Genomic DNA, 25,966 nt, shown 5'->3' on the forward strand with positions numbered 1-25,966 from the left:
TGTTACAAACTGCTGCTCCTGCCCACCTGGCTATGGAGGCGTCAACGGCAGTTGAATGAATAAACGAGAAAGATGAAAAGTTGGTTCTGTGAGTTTGATGTTGGACAGTAAATGGATTTTGGCTGGTGGCGGCACGTGTTCGGACTATTTTGAAAGATAGTGCAGGAATTATAGAAGCCAATTCAGAAGAACAGTGCCTGTGGAAGTATCTGTAGAAAAGGCATGCAGCATAAACAGAACGTCTATGAGACAGCAAGTGGAGAGAGACTGTTGGAGATGTCATTAATTAACCTAACTGCCCTCTTCTGAATGGAATCTAGAAGCCTGAGAGGGGTTTTGGGGGCACCGCCCGAGATGTGGGAACAATATTCCATGGTAGGGCAAATTTGTGATTTGTACAGAGTGAACAGCTGTTTGGAAGCAAAATAATGCCGAGAGCAAAAGAGAAAACCAAGTTTTTTAGATGCAGAGGAAGCAATATTTGTAATGTGCTTGTGCCAAGAGAGATTAAAAGTCAAGGTAATGCCCAAAAGGGTGCCTCCGTAGCCGGGTGGGCAGGAGCAGCAATGCATAGCACACGCTTCTCGATTAGACCGGGGTTCGAGCCTTGACCACCAAATACGGAGGATGCGAAAAGGTCAGGGAATGACCACCGCATATCCCAGAGCAATATGGCCTTAGTTGCTAATGCTCCTAAAAACCAAATAACAAAACAAAAATCCCAAAAGAGATATATCATCTTGCCTAGAAATCGGAGTGTCACCAAAGATAAGCATAGGAGCAGAAGAATCCTTTTTGTGAGATATAAGACAGGAATGAGTTTTAGAAGGATTGAAATCAACTAAGTTGTCTTTGCCCCACCTGGAGATTGGCATTTAAGGAATTGGTAGCAGATATTCGAGAAGTTGAAACTGATTGAGCAGGACGATGTTTCTCAAATTGGAAAGTGGAATGCAACGTGCTGTCATCAGAAAAACTATGGATAGGATTTCCGGTCAATAGAGGAAGGTCATTAATACACAAGAGGGAAAGAACTGAACCTTGGGGGACACCAGCATTAGTGCAGAAGTTAGAAGACAGAGAGCCATCACCCTCAGTGAGTGGTCAGAGAGAAAACTGGATAACCAATTACAAAAAACAGTTGGCAAACCATAAGATGGAAGCTTGTTTAGAAGACCTTTATGAAAAACACGATCGAAAGCCTTTGAGATGTCAAGAGCAACTGCTTGTTTCACCAAACTTTTCCATTGAATTTGTCCATAAATGAGCCAGAATATCACCAGTGGATTGACACTAGCGGAATCCATACTGGCGATCGTTGCACAGAGTTGGCGGTTAATTGATTTCTCCTTAGAAAGAGTAGAAGTAATTGCAATGGACAATAATTCGATGGGAAGAATTCGTCACCCTTTTTAGGAACTGGCTGGATATGAGCAAATTTCCAAGCAGAAGGAAAAACACTTTTGGAATAAGAAAGTGAAAAAAGACAACAAAGAACAGGAGCAAGTTCAGGAATGCAGGTTTAGAACAAGTGGATTAATACCATCAGGACATTGAGCTTTCTGAGTATCAAGTTTTGTCAAAATCCTTCTGACATCCTTTTGACGGGAGACCACAGGGGGCATTGAGTGGAGCATGTTGGGAATGATGGGAGGTGTTTTATCAAGATCATTAATAAATGAGTTGGAAGAAAAATGGAATGCTAGAAGGTCAACTTTATCCTTGGCTGAAATAACAACAGAACCATTTGTTTTTGACAGAGGTGGGAGCAGAGAACAGCAAAAGTTGCAGTCAATAGCTTTGGCAAGAGACCACAATGATCAGATACCATTAGGGCAAGAGCAAGTTTGCTACTCTTAGCCAGTTTGGACTGATTAATAATTGCTTTCCAATTGCTGCTAGCTTTGGTGTAGGCAGAAAATGAAACTGAAGAATTGGAAACAAGCCAATTACAATATGCAAGATTCTTCTCTTGAACAGCCATAGCAAATTTATTTGAAAACCAAGGTTTAGATAAAGGATGAGATTTAAAAGTGGAGTATGGAATAAAGAATTTCATTTTTACAAGAATAATTTCTCTGACACAATCTGAACAAACGTTGACATCAGAAGTTTTGAAACAGTAATCCCACCAAGGACAAGAAGAAAAGAAATCTCGCAGGTCATTCCATTTAGCATTCTTTTAATGCCAAACAACACGAGGTTGGGAATACCCGTGACACAAAGGCTCCATTGGAGAAGAGACAATCACCAAGTTGTGATCTGAGGTGCCTAAAGGACCACTAACTTCGAGCATGTACGTAGAAGAGTTGTTTGTGAGAAAAAGATCAAGTGTGTAGGCTGTATGGTTAGGATTGTCGGTAAATGAAAAATCTTTGCAAGGTCATTAGTAATTGCAAAATCCTCAGTATCTCGACCAGCTGGAGTTGTGAACATTAAAATCACCAAGGAAAATTACTTCACTGTTAGGAAAGTTGGACTGGAGAAAGTCAAGTTGCAAAGAGAGGAAGTCAAAAAGCTCCAAGTGATTAGTGGAGTTGGGAGAACGGTAGAGATAACACATGAATTTGACAGAATGAGATAGAGAGATTTTAAGCCAGAGAAGATCGAAAAGAGGAGATTCCAAATTACCAAGTCTCTGACAGGGAATATCAGAACGGACATATGCACAAGTACCACCTTTGAAGCAAAAAGAATCATTCAGCGAATAATTTGGGCAACTGAGATGGACAGTAGTTGAATCAACTGATAACTGAGATTCTGTCAGAAAAAGTACATAGGGTTTGGCAGACCATAAGTGGAAATGGACATCATTGAGTTTATTTTTGAGACTATGTATATTTGTGAAATGAACTAGTAAATGTTTGGGAAGTTTAGATCTTTTCACAGATAAGCTTACTCTATTAGTTTGACAATTCATGGTGTATTCAATAGTAAAAAAAAGTGGCCGACCGGGCTAGCCAGGTGAGTAAAGTGACTGCCTGGCTATCCAAAGGTCGTGGGTTCGAATCCCACCTTGGGCTTGGATCAAAGTACTGCAAAAACCTTGGGAGGTGCATTATGGCCACAGAAGCCGATGCGCCAACAACTACCAAAAAAAAAAAAAAAAAGTGGGGGGGACATGTTGTATGAAGTAATGAAATTTTTGGATATGGCGTACACATGGTAAGAATATACCCAGATCCTTGACATAACGTGGCCTTGACAATGCTCCTCGCATACACGCCACTCCAGTCACTATCTGGCAGAGTAGAGGTAGCAAGATTATACGTTAGATGATCCAGAAGCCTCCTGAACACTTTCCAATAGGTTCGGTCCAGTGTACTAACTAGTGGCCGGCCTGCAACCACCGTTTTAGAGCTGTACCCTCGAAATGTAAGGAAGATTGGATCTCTCCATGCTGTTCATCATAACCGCAAAAATCATCAGTCATACTGCATGATGGAAGAGATGGGGAAGGGTTGACAGGAACTTAGCCCTGGAGACTAAACATGGGTTCCACCACTTCAAGACTCCAATAAGCAAAGTGGTGGTATTGCACTGGTTAATGAGTCATCTACCACCTAGTATTGCCTAATAACACAGATTGGTAGCATTCCTCCATGTGGTGTGCTCGACCCCTGCTTACGTTGGTAAACACCTGGGTGGTCACCCATAGTATGCTTGCACATGGGGTTATACCCAGGATTACTAACAGTCCCGCCATCGTGAAGGTGAAAGCAGAGGATTTGGCTGTCAGAGACCGTCTGGACTTTGCCGAAATTGGGTTCACTTGACTTGAGTATCACCCAAATATCAGTTCCATCAGCGTTTTATACTCCCAGGTAGCAAGTACAGCTTGTTTGGCATATCTGAGAGAATGTTTGTGACAACCTCAAGAATTTACTGGCCCAGTCTATTTCTATTCACAATTGCTCATTATACTCATCAGATTCGTTAGGCCTATAAAGCACACCTACTTTCACTTTCCCTTTCCCAGTGCTTATGTCATACCACACCGACTCAACATTGCATTGTCCACCAATGTCAATTGGGTGCACTTCCTTAGATTTTGTGCGCTTCTTAACTAACAGCATAACCCCTCCTCCCTTCCTGCCCTATCTATCATTTCTGTACACATTGTACTCCCCAAATTCCAATTCTGCACTGCTTATATTTATGTGACACTGTCTCTGATATCCCAACAGTATCTGCCTTTGATGTCTTGACTAGCACTTCAAACTCATCAAATTTATAAACTGTACTTCTAGTGTTGATATACATGCAAGTATACATGCACTTGTTTCTAGGGTGCCTCCGTAGCCAGGTGGGCAGGAGGAGCAGTGCATAGCACACGCTCCTTGACACAGCCCATGTATTTACTTGTTCCACCATGACTCCCAGCAGTCCTGGAAATTCCCTGCACCTTGCTTTCCAGGCTGCTGCTCATTCTAATAGAAGCAGTGCAAGAATCACTTTTGCCTCTTCCTGCAGCCACCGTTAATCTTTGTCTATGTTTCCTCCCCAAGCTAGAAGTTTTCCGACACACCTAACACTGCCTCGATAGCATCAGCAAATATTCTTGCATCCTCTCTGTTTAAGTTTGTTTGTTATTTGGTTTTTAGGAGCATTAGCAACTAAGGCCATATTGCTCCGGGATATGCGGTGGTCATTCCCTGACCTTTCCGCATTCTCCGTATTTGGTGGTGACTGGCTCGAACCCCGGTCTAATCAAGAAGCGTGTGCTATGCACTGCTGCTCCTTCCCACCTGGCTACGGAGGCGCCGCTTCTGTTTAAGTGCTTATAAACTTATAAGCATAACCCTACACAATGTGTATCACATTATTGAAACTGCATGAATATTGCTAATTGTTCTTCTATATACAGTCTGTAATTAAGCCTCTTTGTCAATAAAAGTATAAAGACAACAGAAACAATACAAAGGTGAAATTTATATCATTATTAAACCTTCGGGAGCATGTACACATTATTATATGTTTCCCCTTGTTTATTAATACATTTTTGCTGTTCTGTTCAAACTCACATATGCACTGTAGTAAACGGATGGACCCTGCTTTTGAAGCCAGCCTGTTACTGTCTTTTTTTCAGCTCCTCATCATTCAAAAAGGGTTTTGCACAAAGATAACACTTCATATGTCCAAATGGGGGGGTGGCAACAGTGAGGTCCGCAGTTTTCTTCTGAATCATGTGGGCATTGTGTGGCCTGGCATTATCATGGCAATAATACCAGACTGTAATAATCTGATTTGGTGTCTTGTTAGAGCTTTTCTTTTTTGTTTTATAGCCCTATTAAGCTTATCAAGTGTTTGGCAGTATCTTTCCATATTTATAGTCCGACCTTGCTCTAAAAAAATTAACCAAAACTGGGACCTCTCTATCCCAGAACACTGATGTTTAGAATATAGGTCATAATTGAATATCCAAGTCTCATCACTTGTTATTAGGCCTTTTTAAAAAAAACTCCTTGAAAGTTTTTGCACTCCTGAAATTAGTTTGCGTTAATTTTCTGCATGGAGAATTTATTCATCTTGTTAGCAGCTTGGATACTCATTTGCAGTATAATCTCCTATAATCTAAAAAAATATGGCCTGGCATTATCATGGCAATAATACCAGACTGTAATAATCTGATTTGGTGTCTTGTTAGAGCTTTTCTTTTTTGTTTTATAGCCCTATTAAGCTTATCAAGTGTTTGGCAGTATCTTTCCATATTTATAGTCCGACCTTGCTCTAAAAAAATTAACCAAAACTGGGACCTCTCTATCCCAGAACACTGATGTTTAGAATATAGGTCATAATTGAATATCCAAGTCTTATCACTTGTTATTAGGCCTTTTTAAAAAAAAACTCCTTGAAAGTTTTTGCACTCCTGAAATTAGTTTGCGTTAATTTTCTGCATGGAGAATTTATTCATCTTGTTAGCAGCTTGGATACTCATTTGCAGTATAATCTCCTATAATCTAATATGGTAAATGCATTTCTCTTTCAATGCCCCATTGCTTAAATCATTGCATATGTGGTTATTGTCCTATCTCTTTGAATCATTTCATCCAAAATCTTGGTATTTTCTTTAATGCACTTTGGTCACAAACGTCAGTGACTCCTCCTTTAAAACGTGCAAGCCATCTACAAACATTGCTTATTTCAGTAGTGTCTTGTCTTGTTGGTATACTTTCCTCAATGTTTCATGAATCAGGGCAGCTGAGTTTTCTCCTAACGAAAAAAGGAATTCTCTCACTAGCTGTTGGCAAAGACAAACATTAGTTTTACTGTACATAATTTCAGATCTGTAATAGACAAACTTTTATTTTAGCATATTTATGTCTTAATATCTATACCAGCAGTATCTAAAACTTTGTTGATAACTCTTTTACAAAAACTTTTGTTGCTCAAGAGACATTACTTATGGACTGACCCTTGTTAAGTGCATTAGCATATATATGTGTAAAGCACCTGTTGTTTTCACTGTGTGTGTCCATCCATTTGCATATAATAACTCAACTCCTAATGGCTGGATTTCCATTTTATATTTCACTCTTTTAGAAAAATTTGGTGAGTCATCCCAAATTTCATTAAAATTGGACAATAGGCATCCTGTAATTATTATTTTTGTCTGTTTATCCACATGTAATAATTTGACTCCTAGTGTGTGGATTTTGATGAAATTTTAAAAATTAGCTCTTTTAAAGAAACTTGTGGGGCCAACCAAATTTTATTAAAATTGGACAATAGAAATCCAGCAATTATTTCTTTTTTCATGCATATCACACAGGCTATCCATATACTTTATATTGCAGACAAAGCACTGGATATAATGTTGTTGCTGTGTGCTGATTAGAGGAATGAATAGACAGTATGGTAGATGTGCAGAAACAAATGGCTCTCAGTTTGTGCATAAAGTCATTGCTTTTTTGATTTTTTTTTTTTTAATTAAAAATTAAATTTTCTGTTTATACTCTAGCATGACAACCAAGGTCAGTAGAGTTTATAATAAATTGTCAATACAAATATTTATCGTATTTAGTAGTCACGGGCTTGAACCCCGGTCCACTCAAATGCACTAATGCGATACACTCTCGCACCTGATCACTGGGCTATGTCAGACCCATAAAAAATGTTCTTGTTTACACTCCAGCACAACCACCAGGTCACAAATCAATCAATACAAATTGTTAACTGTATTTAGCAGTCATGGGCTCGAACCCTGGTCCACTCAAAGAACATGTGCTACCGCACCTGCGCTCCTGACCACTCGGCTGCGGTTTTGTTGTTATGAATCATGAATTATTACTATTTGCTAACATGCTTGAAATGTGATGCACTATATACCTTAATTAACTTGTATTTTTGTATGTAGTTACAAAATATACAGAAGAAACAATTTATCAATTTTTTCCTCAAATTATATTTGAAAAAAAAAAAAATTTAATGGTTCGACCGTTAAAGGAATTAACGGTCGAATTTAATGTAGAGACCTCATAAGCAATAACAATCCTTTTTCTGTCTTATCCACATGCATGTAACAGATACACATGAAGGTTTTTTTTGAAATTGTGAACAGGTGCATCTGCACCTGTAGACATCCTTTTGTTTTCCATTCATATCCTTTGTTTTTTTCCCTAAGGTTCTTGTGACATTCACTACTTGAAAATTCACTGGCATTAGATGATTTTACTGTTCATAGCCATAAACTCTACTTGGAATTTGTCTTATTTTCCACAATAATGCCCATATAAGTAAACTTTGAGATGCTTTTGGGTATTGAAAACATACCATTATGTTGAAAAACAGCATTTCACTATACAGTAAACTGTACTTGGTTGAACACAATGGAATAATAAAAAAGAAAGAAAAGAGTACACACAAGACTAAAGGAAATATTAAATAGGTACAGACAGTAACAACTACTAATCCCTGGGTTAAATTTTACTTTTACTTGAAAGTGTCACTTGGTGAAATAATGAGGTGACAGCTTTTAACTAACTTACCATTCTTTACTTATATTGCATTTATTCATTTTTCTATTTTAGGTTCCATCATTGCTGTTTGTTCCTTCACATCTGATGGCACTGTTTACATTAGGGATATCGTCAGCCCTAGTGTTAGATTCTGGCTATACAGAAACAGTAGTACTTCCAATATCCTTTTTAAATGTAAATTAGTAAATAGTGAGTTTCCTTAAATTGTTGAAAAGCTATACTAGAAGCTGTGAGTTTTTAATATAATGTTAAGGTTAAACAAGTAATCTGCCTCATCACACTTGTTATTTTTCGAATTCATTCAGCATTTCTTAGCATCTTATTCCTTTGTCAGTTTGTTATTTGAATTTCATTTAAGTAATAGTTACAAATTGAATATTTTAATAGCCAAGCCACATGTATATAATTGCTATATTTCAAACATTTTTCATTAGGGTGGAGTGTGGGGTGTGAATTCCATACTTTGCACTTGCAAAAGCAGAAAAGTCAGTCATGAATTTGAGAACCAATTACTATCACTTCTTAAAGTTATTAAACTTTTTGTTTCAAAAGAGATATTTAACTCTAATTTAGTCAGTTGCTATGTGTTGATCACGGGTCTTTTTTAATATTTGTCATTTTGTTTGTGGTATTAAAACTTTTTATATTTATTTAGTGCATTTTAATCTGTTTTTAAAATATTAGCTACAACAAGAAAGATCTGCTACCACCTGATAAACTAAATGTTAAACTAGTGAAGTAACATTAGTAATACAGCAGACTCTCAATTTACAGAGATCGGATTAACTGGGACACTTCAAGACTCTAAATTAAAAAAAAAACAAAACCCAACCAGAAATCATAAAATTCAAGTAATAACTAGAATAGGTATAAACAAATGTCTTGCAAATCATAAATAAGCGACAATGACTGGCATTATAAGTCGTCATTGGGAGATTAATGTGCCTATTATCTTGCAACCCCTGCTGTCTTCACACCTGCCCCTCAAAAAAAAAAAAAAAGAGAGAGAGGGAGAAGAAATGTTTAGTTTGTTTTAGTGCGTCGCGTTCTGTCGCAAAGCAAAAAGATAAATTTTGTTTTGTTATTTATGTCAGGGATGTCGACATTTTTTTTTTATAGTAAATTTTTTTTTTTTTAAATGATGGGTAGACGCAAAAGAGTTGCACTTTCAGTTAAACAAAGACTTGAAATTATTAAAGTTTGAAAACGGTGCATTCGTTAAATCTCTAATGAACCATTATAATGTTGGTGATCAAACCATACGCAAAATTGTAAAAAATAAAGGGAAGCATCGTATTGGACAAGCGAGTAGTACGTGGTAAGTTTTTTTATCTGTCGCCATATTTTTTATGTAGGTTGCTGAACATTTTTCGATATAGTAAGTCCCCGCCTTACTCAACTATGGATATACGTAAATTTGTTTTCACTCAATTTTTTTTATTTATTTTTTTTTAGGATTGTAAAATTTAAAACAACAACAACAAAAAAATAATAATAAGCAATCAATAACGACGATCACGGCACGCACAAATTGCACAAGTGAGATTGGAGTAACAAGCAAAAAAGTAGGAAAGAAGAGAAGATTCTTACAATTATTTATGTTTTATGACTGAAGATTTTAGTGAAGGGGGGACAGACTTCACCATAATAACATAAAAACCAACAGAATTCCAGCTATCGGTATCATCGCAAATGCAATAAGATCGAGTTTACTACCCGTTTATAATAGATTGCGCTAACAGAAAAGCCCAATAAAACGGAAAGTGCAAATTGGTTTTTTTTTTTTTTGGTGACCTCCAGAAATGTGCTTTAGTAAAATGCGAGCTCGTGCGGGGTGATAATAGTGAGCTTTCGCCTTAACCCTGTGAAGTTCTTTCCAGAAAATTTCATTTTGACCATTATCGTGGTGCCAACTAAGAGAATAAGTGACAGTGCTACAAGTAAATCTATCAACAAAAGGAAAGTGATCGATTTGGATCAGAAAATTAAACTAATAAGGCTGTATGAAAATGGTCAAATGTTAACAAGTATTGCACTGAATTCAGATTTTGTCAATAATAATATAGTAGCAATATGTTACTAGTCATTCCCAAGTTATGTAAAACTTGATGAAGTAAGAAGTACTGGAACGTATCTCTTACGTATGTCGGGGACTTCTGTATTTTTGGATTAACTGGGAAATCAATTATCCAGGATTTGTTTCTTACCATCTATCCTGGAAAATCGAGAGTCTACTATACTTGCAAGTTGTGTTACTGGTGTTATTGATGTCTTTCCTATTATTTGATACCTCTATTGAGAGTGTAGAGGAGAGAACATGAGGGCGGGAAAATGACAAAAACATACAGTAAGAATTGAAAATCAGGATTTTTACAAGAAGTCTAATTTTCTCACAAAATAGAATATATTAGGTCTGTTCAGAAAGTATCTGTATTATACTTGTTGTAAACTCAAACATTATTAACCAAAATGTTTACTTAAAATTTATCAAGCTGTTGTTACACCTGAAATAGAATAGGCACCAATTATGTGGGTCTCTTTCCCTTCTGCCAAAGATTTAATAAAGTATCTTCAAAAAGGCCTCTGAGGTTGGGAAAGTTCATATTCATGATATTACATTAATACACCAACTGTTCTTTGAATTAAAATAATTTAATACTGTACATTAAACAAACAATACAGAGGATACTGTAACATAATCTATTTGCAATAACTGATTGTGAATAAAACCTAAAAACAAAATAAAATACAAAATTTTAAAATACAATAAAATATATAAGGTTTAAAAGCGTTAAAACTGTACAATTGTAGCTTTCGGGGGCGTCAGCCTCCTTTTTCAACAAGAAATAATGCTTCTGCAGCACATCCTTAAGTATCAGGTTCACGGCACACGTGGTTGATCAGGCACATGAGCAAAAGTTCCTACACGTGCACCAGAACCGGAATCAGCTCGGGAACGTGGTAAACTGAAATGCTCATCTTTTGAGAGGACTATAGCCTCAAAAAGGGGGTGAAGCCGCACGCCCCCTGTCCCTATTCATAGTATTGTTATTAGATGAGCAAATCCACAAGCTCTCGAGCCACTTATTAAAAGTGGCTCGAGAGCTTGTGGATTTAATAAAGTACTGTTTTAAATTCAATTTAAATTATGATGCAAAAAAAAAAGGACAAATAGTGGTGTAGTCATCTTTAAGGAACCTTTTGGACTTGGCATTTTTGAAAAAGTTGGTAATAGAGAAGGTGGATGCTGTAAAGTGGCTGCCAGAATTAAATTAAGGAACCGTTTGGACTTGGCGTTTTTGAAAAAGTTGGTAATAGAGAAGGTGAATGCTGTAGAGTGGCTGCCAGAATTAAATTTTAATTGTCTTCCCAAGAGCTTATGAAATATGGATTTACGGGCACTCCCCAACTTACGTAAGGGTTGCGTTCTGCAGTACTCTGCGTAAGTCGAATTTTATGTAAGTCAGAATTTCCCTAAAGGCTTATGCAGCACTCACAGCTATGCTTGCTGAATTTGATTGAAGCAAAAAAGGAATGTTCGATGAACATGTAAATAGAATTATTTGTTCAATTTTTTTATCTCATGCATAGGAAAAATTACAAAACTGTGATTTTCAAAATTATAAAATTACAAAAAAAAGGGAGGTGACAGGCATAATGCATTGTTGCCAGAATCAACATCTCCAGCTAAGTATGCCGCTGCAGAGGCTGAGGGCTGTGGAAATTTAGAAGGGGTTTTTTTCAACACATCACAAAATTTCTCTGCTGCTGCAGAATCGGCACTGATGACTTCACTGCATACTTTAACGTTGTTCAAAATATATAAGAAAATAAAGCTCAGTCTTTCCTACTTAAATACTATTTGTAAAATATAGAGTTCAACTCATACCTTTTTATAGGAAGTTCTTTGGCCCAATGCTCACATCAAATTAATCCAATTAATACATTATATAAAACTAAATTTATGACATGATATTATGGTTTAAAATTCTTAATGTATAGGGGTTTCTAAAAATAATCCTGTATTCAATTTCCATTATCTACTCACTGCCAAAAGGAAGAGCAAAGCAAAGCTGATGCACATCAACCCACTAAAAACTAAACCAACTAGCAATAATGGACTGGAAACTGAAGACAATTGTCAAATTTACTAAAATATTTTATGTAATTAAATGGGGATTACTGTGATGTTTAATTATGTAATAATTAATATAATATAGGAGATATTGAGCATCTAATAGCTCTTATTACCTTAACTAAAATATTTTAGACTAAACCTCTTAATAAGGGACTAAGAATGGTCTGTGCTCACAAGAAGTAAAGTGACGCTTAACAATCTCCACTCTCTTTTATAATAAGATTCAATTTAGCATTCCGTGGCGAGATTATTTTTATTAACCAATGTAAATAATGTTATTTTCACATGCGCATAAAGGTCCATGAGTCCGAAATGGTGTATGGTCTATGTACATTTATAGTGTTAGGGTTTAACTTCATTTCGAGTGTTTCGGCAATTAGGAGTTTTGTATATTCATATTGTGTATTAATTACTCTTGCCTCATTAAAAAGAAACACATGGTTCTCATGGATGGCATGAAAGGAAAGTTCAGATGCACCTGTCCTTTTTGCCCTCACAGTTGCCTGGTGTTGTATTCACATTGAAAGATAATTTTGGGTAAAACCAATATAAAGAGTTATATTCCCCACACGCAACGTTATAGACTATGTTGGTATGTTCCATGTTAACAATTGTAGTTTTCTTCCTCATCTTCAATACTGTGTGGAGTTTACTTATGGGCTGTGCAACAATTTTAAATTCCGTGTTTTTAAGAATACTAATGAATCGTTTATACCATTGTTGTACATAAGTAACTTTAATAATGTATTTTTATGTAATGTTTTTATTATTAAGTGAAACCAATTCTGATTTTTGTTTGGCCTGTCACTGAATATTCTCAATTGTACCTAATGTATATCTCCTGTTCAAAAATCTTGTAGAGAGTTCCCTAAGTTCATTATTAAGAGATTCCTGTGTAGAACTATATCTGTATGCATTATAGAATTGGTTAAAAATGATACTTCTTTTATAAGTAAAAGGGTGATAACTTGAATAATGTAAAAATTTTCCTGTGTTTGTTGTTTTGCGGTATATTTTAAAATGTATGTTATTGTTGACCCTAGTTAACGTAAAATTAAGAAAATTTATAGATTTCTCTCCTGGTTTAATTCCTTTTACTTATAAAAGAAGTATCATTTTTAACCAATTCTATAATGCATACAGATATAGTTCTACACAGGAATCTCTTAATAATGAACTTAGGGAACTCTACAAGATTTTTGAACAGGAGATATATATTAGGCACAGTTGAGAATATTCAGTGACAGGCCAAACAAAAATCAGAATCAGTTTCGCTTAATAATAAAAACATTACACAAAAATACATTATTAAAGTTCCTTATGTACAACAATGGTATAGACAATTCATTAGTATTCTTAAAAACACGGAATTTAAAATTGTTGTGCAAGCCCATAAGTAAACTCCACACAGTATTGAAGATGAGGAAGAAAACTACAGTTGTTAACATGGTACCAACATAGTCTATAACATTGCGTGTGGGGAATATAACTCTTTTTACATTGGTTCTACCCAAAATTATCTTTCAATGCGAATACAACAACACCAGGCAACTGTGAGGGCAAAAAGGACAGGTGCGTCTGAACTTTCCTTTCATGCCATCCATGAAAACCATGTGTTTCTTTTTAATGAGGCAAGAGTAATTAATACACAATATGAATATACAAAACTCCTAATTGTCGAAACACTCGAAATGAAGTTAAACCATAACATTATAAATGTACGTAGACCATACACCATTTCGGACTCGTGGGCCTTTACACGCATGTGTAAATAACATTATTTACATTGGTTAATAAAAATAATCTCATCGCGGAATGCTAAATTGAATCTTATTATTATAAAAGAGAGTGGAGATTTTGTTAAGTGTCACTTTACTTCTTGTGAGCATGGACCATTTCGAAATAACTTAGTCCCTTATTAAGAGGTTTAGTCTAAAATATTTTAGTAAATTTCACAATTGTCTTCAGTTTCCAGTTAGTTATTGCTAGTTGGTTTAGTTTTTAGTGAGTTGATGTGCATCGGCTTCACTTTGCTCTTCCTTTTGGCAGTGAGTAGATAATGGAAATTGAATATAGGATTATTTTTAGAAACCCCTATATACTAAAAATTTTAAACTATAATATTGTGTCATAAATTTAGTTTTATATAATGTATTAATTTGATTATTTTGATGTGAGCGTCGGGCCAAAGAACTTTCTATAAAAAGGTATGAGTTGAACTCTATATTTTACAAAACTTTAATGTTGTGGAAACCAGTGCGGTGCTTGAACCTATTAAACCGCCTGTTACTTGCCACGGACTTGGCTTGGGGTGTGCCATACTCATCCTTAATATCTTCATAAATACTTGTTGTATTTGCTTGAATGGCCATTAGACTCAGTGGCACTCACTTCTGAATCTGATTTTCCATCCATGTTATTAATAGCTTTTCCATCTTTGATATAGTGCCTGAACGCTGTTTTGTGATCACAGTTGATATTAAATGCATTGATCCTTTAACATGTTCTTTTATACACGCACTGTCCTTTAAAATAGCATTCACTGTTGAAGCAGCAAGATCTAATTCCGTGCAATAGATGACAAACTTTTTCCTGTTTCGTACTTAATCATTTTCATCTTCATTTCTAAATCAATTTTGTTTTGTTTCCTAGCACTGCCACCACTTGCACTTTCCATTGGTCACTTTTCCTTCATCGTTGTAATAAGTAAATAGGAATGAAGATAAGATTCTGAAAATTTAATTATGTTTCTTATATGATTGAAGATTTCAGTGAAGGGGGAACACATTTCACCATAATACAGGCATACCTCGGTTAACGTTACCTCTGATAACGAAGCTTCGATATAACGAAGTCCGCAATTTCAAGCCCCATTTAACATAAAAAATATTCCAGTTTAATCACCTGAAATCTAAACAAACTGAAGAAATTACGGAAACCTTTGGGGCTTCTCGTGGTTGGTTCGAGAAATTTAAAAAGCGGGCCAGGATTCATAGTGTAAAATTAACAGGAGAAGTTTCCAGAAAAACTAAAGGGGTGGTTGAGGGGGAGAAGACAGAGTGGTAATCAATGGACACTGCTCATCGTGGACTGATGTTATTAGTGGAGTCCCTCAGGGCTCAGTGTTGGGACCATTATTGTTTTCTGTATTTATAAATGATATTGATGATGGTATATCGGGCTTAATGTCCAAGTTTGCAGACGATACAAAGGTTGGCAGGGTTGTCAAGGGCACTACTGACACTATGCTGCTGCAACAGGATCTGGAAAGGTTGAGCAGATGGGCTGAGAGGTGGCAAATGAAGTTTAACATTGACAAATGTAAAGTACTACACATGGGAAACAGCAACCCCAGAGCAACGTATCAACTCTGTGGTACTACACTGACAGTGGTAGAGAATGAAAGGGACTTGGGGGTGGTTGTGCAGGCAGATATGAAGTTCTCTGAGCAGTGCAGACGGGCTGCAAGAGTAGCTCATGGAGTATTGTCAATGATATACAGGAATTTTTCCAGCAGGGATAAGGAGGTGATTATTCCATTGTATAAGGCGATGGTCAGGCCACACCTAGAGTACTGTATACAGGTCTGGAGGCCTCATTTCAAGAAGGATGTAGAGCTGCTGGAACGAGTACAGAGAAGGGCAACAAGATTAGTGAATGGAACAAAGGGGTGCTCTTACGAAGAAAGGCTTAAGTTTTGCAAATTACAGTGACTGGAGACTAGGCACCAGCGAGGTGATCTGATAGAGGTGTATAAAGCCTTGAATGGTTTAAGCATGCTCAATGCTGATGGGATTCTTCCTCTAGCTCAGAAAAATCACCTGAGAGGGCATAAATTCAAATTGAGGAAAGACAGATGTAGGATAGACGTGCGGAAATTTGCCTTTAGCCAGCGGGTGGTTGGTTGGTGGAACAGACTTCCATCCCTTGTGGTGGAGGTTGATAGCCTAAATAAATAAATAAATAAGCAAAAGGCTCAAGCTAATGGAAGCGCCGTGGCTCAGAGCAGAACTGAGGGGGGCAGTTGTCCTCTGACTCACAGCCTTATAAAATGCACTGTTTGCTTGATGTTTGCAGAGCAATCGGGTACGGGACATGATACTGCCAAGAGGGATGTCTTTGTGTGTGCACGATGCAAGGAGTGTATCGATATCAGGCAACAACTCAGCGTTCTTGTGGGCCTATATGAGAGCTTGAAGGACAGGGTGGATGCCCTCGAAGAAACTAAATTGAGGGGCCCATCAAGCTCTCAGCTGCCCACATCAACGCCAGAGCTTGCACTTGGGCATCGCGTGACACAGAGACAACCCCCAAGGCAGAATGCGCTGGTCCCGAAGGAACTAGTAGTTGTTGGTGACTCTATTGTCAGGGAAACGGGGAACATGCTTTGTAAACAAGATAGGTGGAACAGGACCAGGGTATGTCTGCCAGGGGCAAAGGTTGATGATGTTGTAGAGCGAATATCATCTTTTAAGGGCACAAAAGGTGATATAGTTGTACACGTTGGCACTAACGATATTAAGAGTAGGAGACCGGCAGAATTACTTAACAAGTACAGGTCACTGTTGAACAAAAGCTGAGAATTAGGGTTGAATTTGAAAGTGTCTGCAATTCTGCCCAGACACGATAGGAGGGAGTATATGATGAGAGCCTTGTCGATCAATTTGGCCCTGGAAAGATTGTGCAAGGCTCAAGGGTAGAATTTTTTTCAGCCTGGACTGTACTTGTTAACAGGAGAGATTGCTTCTACAGGGATGGGATACACTTAAATAGAAAGGGTGCAAGAATATTTGCTGATGCTATCGAGGCAGTGTTAGGTGGGTCGGAAAACTGCTAGCTTTGGGGGAGATAAAGACCAATAGATTGACAGTAGCCACTGGCAGAGGTGAAAGAGATTCTTGCACTGCTTCTATTAGAATGAGCAGAAGCCTGAAAAACAAGATGTATGGTATTTCAGAGACTGCTGGGAGCCATTGCGGTACAAGTAAACACATGGGTTGTGTTAGGGTAGCTAAGAATAGAAACAGGTGCAGGTATACTTGCGTGTACACCAATGCTAGGAGTTTAGTAAATAAATTTGATGAATTTGAGGTATTGCTCAAAACATCAAAGGCAGATATTGTTGGGATATCAGAGACATGGTGTCACACAGATATAAGGGATGCGGAAATGCAATTTGGGGAGTACAACGTCTACAGAAAGGATAGACAGGATAGGAAGGGGGGAGGGGTTATGCTATTAGTTAAGAAACACATAAAAACCAAGGAAGTGAAGCCAGTCGACATCGCTGGACAGTGCAGTGTTGAGTCAGTTTGGTGTGACATAAGCATTGGGAGATCAAAATTGAGAGTAGGAGTGTGCTATAGGCCTAATGACTCTGATGAGTATAATAAGGAACTGTACAGGGAAATAGAGTGGGCCAGTAAATCAGAGTCTTATAATGGGAGATTTTAATTTCCCAGATATTGACTGGAATTTGGGGGCTGGTTACTCACACACTAGCAGGGCTTTTGTGGATTTATTGGATGATTGTTTTCTACATCAGCATGTTCGGGAGGCAACTAGAGGGAGTAATACTCTTGATTTGATTATCAGCAGTGATTCTTCATGCATTAAGAATCTGCAGATAAATGAACCACTAGGTGGCAGTGATCACAGTGTGCTGAAGTGGGATTTACTGAAAGAGGTAACTACCATTAGGGGTAAAGGGAAGGGTTATTGCTTCCGTAAAGGCGACTACGATGGACTGAGACAGTATTTAAATTCTATACAGTGGGACCAACTGATGATGTTACCAACAGCAAATTCAAAATGGGAAGCATTCAAAGAACTTATCTTGGAAGCTACTAGGCTTTACATACCAACTAAGAAATATTGTTCAAAGTTTAGGCCAAAATGGATGTCAGATGAACTAATGAGGCATATGGCAGAGAAGAAAAATGCATGGGATACTTACAAATGATAGATACAAGTTGATATGCAACCAAGTTACAAAGGAGGTTAGGCAGGCGAAGGCAGATTACGAGAAATCCTTGGCAAGGGATGCAAAGAAAAACAGCAAAGAGTTCTTTACTTATGTAAACTCTAGAAGGAAGGGGATGAATCAGATTGGTCCACTTGATATTGATGGGTCAACTGTTGATGATCCTGCTCAGGTAGCTAACAAACTAAATGAATATTTTGCATCGACATTCACACATGAGGAGTTATTCAGCAAGGGGAATGCCAGAGGTGTATTCAACTCTAGCAGTAAGCTACAGAATCTTGAAATAACTGGGAGTAAAGTGGAGGAGAAACTGTTGAAGATAAACACAAGAAAGGCACCCGGGGTGGATGGGATCTATCCAGTTATATTAAAGGAGGCAGCAAAGGAAGTAAGCAAACCCTTAGCCATAATTATGAGAGCTTCCTTGGACTCGGGGGAGGTACCCATAGACTGGAAATGTGCAAATGTGACCCCAATTCACAAAGGAGGATCAAAGGCTGACACAAGTAATTATAGACCTGTGAGCTTAACTTCTGTTCCAGGAAAATTAATGGAGGCACTGGTTAAAGAAGCACTGCAGGATCATTTAGACAAGACTTCAGTTATAGCTCAGACACAGCATGGTTTTGTTAAGGGGAAGTCTTGCCTGACCAACTTGATTGGATACTATGATGCAGTCACAAAAGAACTGGATGCAGGGAATAACTTTGATATTATATACTTGGATCTTAGAAAGGCTTTTGATACTGTTGCACATGGAAGACTGCTACACAAATTGGAGCAGTGTGACATTGGAGGCAAATTGCTGCTATGGATAAAGGGGTGGTTGAGGGGGAGAAGACAGAGAGTGGTAATCAATGGACACTGCTCATCGTGGACTAATGTTATTAGTGGAGTCCCTCAGGGCTCAGTGTTGGGTCGATTATTGTTTTCTGTATTTATAAATGATATTGATGATGGTATATCAAGCTTAATGTCCAAGTTTGCAGATGATACAAAGGTTGGCAGGGTTGTCAAGGACACTACTGACACTATGCTGCTGCAACAGGATCTGGAAAGGTTGAGCAGATGGGCTGAGAGGTGGCAAATGAAGTTTAACATTGACAAATGTAAAGTACTACACATGGGAAAAAGCAACCCCAGAGCAACGTATCAACTCTGTGGTACTACACTGACAGTGGTAGAGAATGAAAGGGACTTGGGGGTGGTTGTGCAGGCAGATATGAAGTTCTCTGAGCAGTGCAGACGGGCTGCAAGAGTAGCTCATGGAGTATTGTCAATGATATACAGAAATTTTTCCAGCAGGGATAAGGAGGTGATTATTCCATTGTATAAGGCAATGGTCAGGCCACACCTAGAGTACTGTATACAGGTCTGGAGGCCTCATTTCAAGAAGGATGTAGAGCTGCTGGAACGAGTACAGAGAAGGGCAACAAGATTAGTGAATGGAACAAAGGGGTGCTCTTACGAAGAAAGGCTTAAGTTTTGCAAATTACAGTGTCTGGAGACTAGGCACCAGCGAGGTGATCTGATAGAGGTGTATAAAGCCTTGAATGGTTTAAGCATGCTCAATGCTGATGGGATTCTTCCTCTAGCTCAGAAAAATCACCTGAGAGGGCATAAATTCAAATTGAGGAAAGACAGATGTAGGATAGACGTGCGGAAATTTGTCTTTAGCCAGCGGGTGGTTGGTTGGTGGAACAAACTGCCATCCCTTGTGGTGGAGGTTGATAGCCTAAATAAGTTTAAGGCTCAGCTGGACAGGTATTTTGAACGAACAGAGGGGTGAAGTGGAAGTGGGGTTTTTTTTTTTTTTTTTTTTTTGGCTGATGCTGCATAAGCTTGCTTTCTTGCATCAAATGCCTCTACTAATGCTAATGCTAAGTTTAAGGCTCAGCTGGACGGGTATTTTGAACGAACAGAGGGGTGAAGTGGAAGTGGGTTTTTTTTTTTTTTTTTTTTTGGCTGATGCTGCATAAGCTTGCTTTCTTGCATCAAATGCCTCTACTAATGCTAATGCTAACTAAAGGAAATAATTGAACGTCAAAAATTTCCACCAAATTTGGTGTTCAATGTTGACGAAAGCGGTTTGTTCTGGAAACAGCTACCAGCAAAAAGCTTCATTTCTATTGAAGAAAAATCAGCTGCTGGGTTCAAAGCAGCCAAAGACCATTTAACGTTACTCTTTGGATCAAATGCCTCTGGCGATTATAAATTAAAATTGTTATTAGTTTACCATTCAGAAAATCCAAGGGCGTTAAAAGGTAACATAAAAATGAATTTACCTGTAATATGGAAAGCAAATAGAAAAGCGTGGGTTACCAAGGAGTTATTTACTGATTGGTTTGTTAACCACTTTTGTCCTGAAGTAAAACGGTATTGTCAAAAAAACAACTTTGAAGAAAAAGCTCTTTTGTTGTTAGACAATGCTCAGGGACATCCTACTGATCTTAACACGTTGGACACATGCATTCTGTCAAAGTTGTGTTTCTTCCAGCAAACACAACTTCCCTAATTCAACCATTGGATCAGGGAGTAATAGCATCATTTAAAGCTTATTATCTGCGTCGAACATTAAGCAGTTTAACTGAACTAGAGGATAAAGAGGAAATGACAGTTAAAACTTTTTGGAAAAACTACAGCATTAAAAACGCAATTGAAAACATTGATAGTTCTTGGAAAGAAGTCACTAAGAAATGCTTACATGGAGTTTGGCGCAAAATATGGCCATAAGTTGTACTAGAAGAAGAAAATAACATCCAAGAAATTAGAAATGAAGTTATCCAGATGGCTCAATCAATAGGTTTCGAAAATGTTGATGAAGAGGATGTTAGAAATTTATTGAATGCAGAAGATGATGGTTTTTCAGTGGAAGATTTAGAAAACCTTGTTAGCAATGAAGACAAAGATGAAGACGAAGTTAAAGAAGTTCCTGCTGAAAAAGTGTTAACAACCAAAGGTTTAAAAAGGCTTAAATGACATTGAAAACGTTTTAAATTTTTTTAGTGAAAATGATCCTGATTTAGGAAGAAGTTTTATTGTTAAGCGATCAGTGTTAAATGCAATAACTCCGTATAGGCAATTGTTAAATGAAAGAGAAAAAAAGCATAAGCAATCAACTTTAGACTCATATTTTAAAATGTGATTTCACTTTGTATGTAAGTTGACTGTTTATTTAATAAAACTTTTCTTTGTTCGAAAAAAAAGCTTTTCATTTTCTTTACGTAGGAACGTATCCCTATTCTGGCCATAGTATTTTTACCTCTGAAAACGAAGTTTCGCTTAACGAAGTAATTTCGTGGAACGCATCCTATTCGTTATTCGAGGTATGCCTGTAATGTAAAAACCCAGACAATTCCAGTTATTGGGATTATCGCAAATGCAATAAGATCGACATTTATAATAGATTGCACTAACAGAAAAGCCCAATAAACTGGAAAGTGGAAATTGTTTTTATTGTTTTATGGTAGAAATATCAAGAAATATTGTTTAGAAAAATGTTACAAAGGCGTTTAAAATTGATTCTCATAATGGAATGTATGATAACGATGAAAGGGTAGTGCTCCATTATAAAAATGACCTTTTAGAGATATAAATAGCTTAGTTATATAGTGAAAATTTCAACTTCTAAGGTCTTGAACGAATTACAAAAAAAAAAAAAAAAAAAAAGTATTATTGGGTTCACATTGCAATGTTTTCACAGTATCTCCATTTATTCCTATGGGATGCAAAATACGTTTCCACTATTTTTTTTAAGTTTGCACAGGCCAGAAAAAAACATACGTAAAATCAAATTTACGGAAGTTGAGTATTGTGTAAGTCGGAGAGTGCCCGTATTAGAAATGAACTTTTCCCGAACATTTATACAACACTTTAACTGAGTTTTCAAACGAATGAATCAAAAATCAACATATTTACACCTTTGGCACAGTACAGGAGATTTATAAAAATATTCCTGCAACTGACTGTGCAAGATTAGCATTTCCTATATTCTGATAATTTAATAATGTAATTTTAAATTATTGTTAAAGGACATATGTCTATTGTATCTGACTTGTATGATCTATAGATATATAACTTTTTATTGGTTTGTTATAATATAAATTATATTAATATTAGGATTGAAGAGTTTGATAAATTTTGCTTCCTTTCAAGCAGATGTATTGTGAAATTGAATACATTATAGGAAAATTTATTTAAAAAAAGTAACGTATTGGGACACTAAATTATAATCAACATCGGTCTTAATCACATACAAGTTTTTAGTATGTGAATAGTGGAATCTTGCTCCACTCCTACTTCAGCTAGCTGGCGCCTCCGTAGCCAGGTGGGAAGGAGCAGCAGTGTGTAGTACACGCTTCTTGATTAGACTGGGGTTCGAGCCTGTCACCACCAAATACGGAGAATGCAGAAAGGTCAGGGAATGACCACCGCATATTCCCGGAGCAATATGGCCTTAGTTGCTAATGCTCCTAAAAACCAAATAACAAAAAAACTTCAGCTAGCTCTCTGTTTAAATACCTGGATGTATTCTTCTGGCTCTTAGTTTTTATGCAAAAATATTCCAGAGGTGTTGAATTCAGATCTGAATTCTAGGCTAGAAGTGTACCATATTACTTCCCTTAAAATACTGTTTTATTAACCTTGCTTTGACACAGAGCATTGTTATGCAATACAATTGTGGATCCTTCCTGAAGAGAAGAGTTGTCATAATGCAGGTGAGTTCTTCAAAGAGGTCATAACCATTGGACCAAACTGAAACCACATAAAACAGGTTCATACTATAAAACTATGTGCATCAAGCTTTGTTTTTAGTGCCTGGGAAATGTCCTTTGGGTATATGACAACCCATGAATATCTATTTAATCCCTAGGCAGTATGGTATGATCTGCTATGCTTGCGAGACAACTTCAGCTTACTTGAATTATGCAGAATGCAAACTTGTAAGGTAATTAGCAAGTTTTATAATGTCACAGTTGAAGACATGGCTATAGGTATGAGCAAGTTGAGCTGTTCTCTTCCCCACACTTTCCTCACATGTTCCTCCCTTTTTTCCTTCCCCCACCCAGGTTCACTTTTATTCTGTCTGATACCCCTGTAATCTCTAATGTAATTTTTACAGTTGATAAAGGCACCATTGCTAAAAATGCCTATGTTTTTAAATTTTATTATTTTTTTTATTTCTTTTAACCAGTCTATTTTAACATTTTAATGCAATATTTCCATTTTATGTTTTTAAGCAGTGTTATTTTGATTTTAACTGTATATTTGTATAATAAATATGTTCTAAAGTCTGCTCGGTGTAATCACGAATTATTCATATAAGTTGAACAATACATGTTATGCTGAAGAATAAAAAAAAAAAATAAACAGCCATGAGGCTCTCTTCAAGTAGTATGCAAGGTAACAGAGAAACAGATTCATATGAATCTTCATTTCACATTAAATGTGAAAATTATATTATTATACAGTAAATAAAAATAAATGCACAAGACATAATACATTATGAATTTGAAATTTGCTATAGAATGTTCGGTGAAAATACACCATTCTTTGTTCATAATAGTGAACTACGCCTTAGTATAAAAGGTATTGATTTAATTATATTTCATATTGTGACTACCTTCACAAGTTACCATGTATTGTACTACCTCAAATAAGTAACGCTCATCAGTGGATACCACCACCCAGACAGCACTGTTTCAAGGCTTATTGGCCTATCGTCGGTGTGTGGGCAGGTACTCTGGTGTTGCAACCATATCAACCCAGTTATGAAGTATAACTCTACTATGAGAGATGCTAAAAGATGTACATAGTAATAATTACTTAATAAAAATAAATACTCAAGGCATAATACATTATGAATTTGAAATTCACGAAATTCACTATAGAACGTTCGGTGAAAATACACTATTCATTGTTCATAATAGTGAACTACATCGTAGTATAAAAGGCATCGATTTAATTATATCTCATATTGTGACTACCTTCACAACGAGTTACCATGTATTGCACTACCTCGAATAAGTAACGTTTTCACCAATGGAGAAGACCAATAGTCTTCTCTGTTGGTGAAAACCCACTGGTGATATGCCAGTAAGCCTTAGAAACGGTGCTGTCTGGTAGTGCAATACATGGTAACTTGTGAAGGTAGTCACAATATGAGATACAATTAAATTGATACCTTTTATACTATGATGTAGTTCACTGCTATGTACAAAGAATGGTGTATTTTCACCGAACGTTCTATAGTGAATTATCATACAGTTTAAAGCACATGAAGTTTAATTTTTTTTTTTCAACTTCCAGAAATAAACCACAAAAAAAAAAAAAAAAAAAAAATGTTAACAGTAATATCAGAATGAACCCCACCTTTTTTTCACAAGTTACCTAGGCATTGAACTACTTTCAAACAAATGATATAATCAACTTATTTAAAAGTCAGGACAATGCTATAACAGCCTGTTTCTAGTTCTTCATTAGAAAATGAAAATGGTAGTCCTGTGCTTTTTACTGTTTTATCAACTAGGCCAGATAGTTTTGGCTATTTTATAATTTATTGACATAGTAACTTAATTTATAATAACACACAATAAAATTTTAAAAACATTAATTTTAATTACTTTCAAAAATGAAATTTACGAAATCGCAAGCAACAACATACTTCAATATTTGTTAAATTATATGACCCTGGTATTAAAACACATCATCATAACACTATTGCTGCTACATTTCAGCTGTAAATAATAAATAAGCGAAACTTCATAAATATGTGAAGTTTTACTCATCTGTTATTTAAGTGAACAGAAGGAACTAAATTGCAGATTTTATAATTTTTACAAAAAGGTAAAGTATTTCTTAAAAACCATACCTGATAGAATTCAGCATTTTGATGATAATTCTATTAAGCTCATCATCTGAGCTTATTGAATAAAAATTCCAAGAATTTTACTATTGTGACTTATGCTGAATTGAGTTTGGTTGAAATTAATTAAGTATATTGAAGATTATGTTTTATTTCACTGATAAAATCTTAACTTTATTACATATATGAAGGTGTACCAATTCTAAATGCATGTCATGTTCTTCCTGTTGGAGGTCAGGCTATACACAGGTAAGATTCTGTAGTACCATATGACACACTTTGTTAAAAATCAGGCTCATATTAAAAGTCTTTCATCTAGTGGTAGACAGCCATTTGTTTCATTATGATGGTCACTACCTTTAAAAACATTAACATTGCTCTGAAACCTATAAGAGCATTACTGTGAAAGGCTTAATATTTAACTTCTCTCTTTTCAATCTTAAAAATCACAAGAAGTATGATTTATCCAAGGCAGAATCAGAAGGCGTTTACATTTTTTTTTTTTTTTTTTTTGTGTGCTGTAAAAATGTTAGTATTTCTAACATTAGCATTGGTTCCTAATGCTGGTACAATGGGTTACATGTAAACAGTCCCACCCTGGTGCCATACAATAAATAAAATTGTTTAAAGGCAGTGTTTCTGGATGCACTATGAAAAATTTTCAGGTTGGGCTGAGGAGGTTGGGAAACTCTGTAATATACAATTACAATGCATAAGTAGTTCTGGAGATTAGAACAGTAGCCTTTGTTTTGTATGTAGCTATGAGCAAACAAAATTGCTACTGAATGCATTAATCTCATATTATGAAAATATTTTACCCCAAGTTGTTTCGTATAGCACCCACATAATTGGTACTCCTCCAAAGGGAGAAATATGTTGTTATGTAAATGCATGCCATTGCCCATACTGCAGTTTTAGTGCTTAGTGGGTAAGTAGGTACCATAAACGAATGACCTAACATTTGAGCGATGAGAATTATCAACAATATATGAGTGCTT

At 36.5% G+C, this 25,966-nt stretch overlaps 1 protein-coding gene across 1 annotated transcript in view; it reads left to right on the top strand.

The window, feature by feature from the left end:
- Arp10 (Actin-related protein 10) overlaps nucleotides 1-25,966 on the top strand; it is a 195,174-nt gene that overhangs the window by 80,231 nt on the left and 88,977 nt on the right. Inside the window, exons 5-6 of the mRNA XM_090370814.1 lie at nucleotides 8,031-8,138; nucleotides 25,150-25,217. Of these exons, the coding sequence (XP_090226940.1) occupies nucleotides 8,031-8,138; nucleotides 25,150-25,217 (176 nt within the window). The remainder of the gene's footprint in view (nucleotides 1-8,030; nucleotides 8,139-25,149; nucleotides 25,218-25,966) is intronic.

Source organism: Mastigoproctus giganteus, chromosome 3, assembly GCF_048544385.1.
Source record: "Mastigoproctus giganteus isolate SK-2022 chromosome 3, ASM4854438v1, whole genome shotgun sequence".
Lineage (NCBI taxonomy): Eukaryota > Metazoa > Arthropoda > Arachnida > Uropygi > Thelyphonidae > Mastigoproctus > Mastigoproctus giganteus.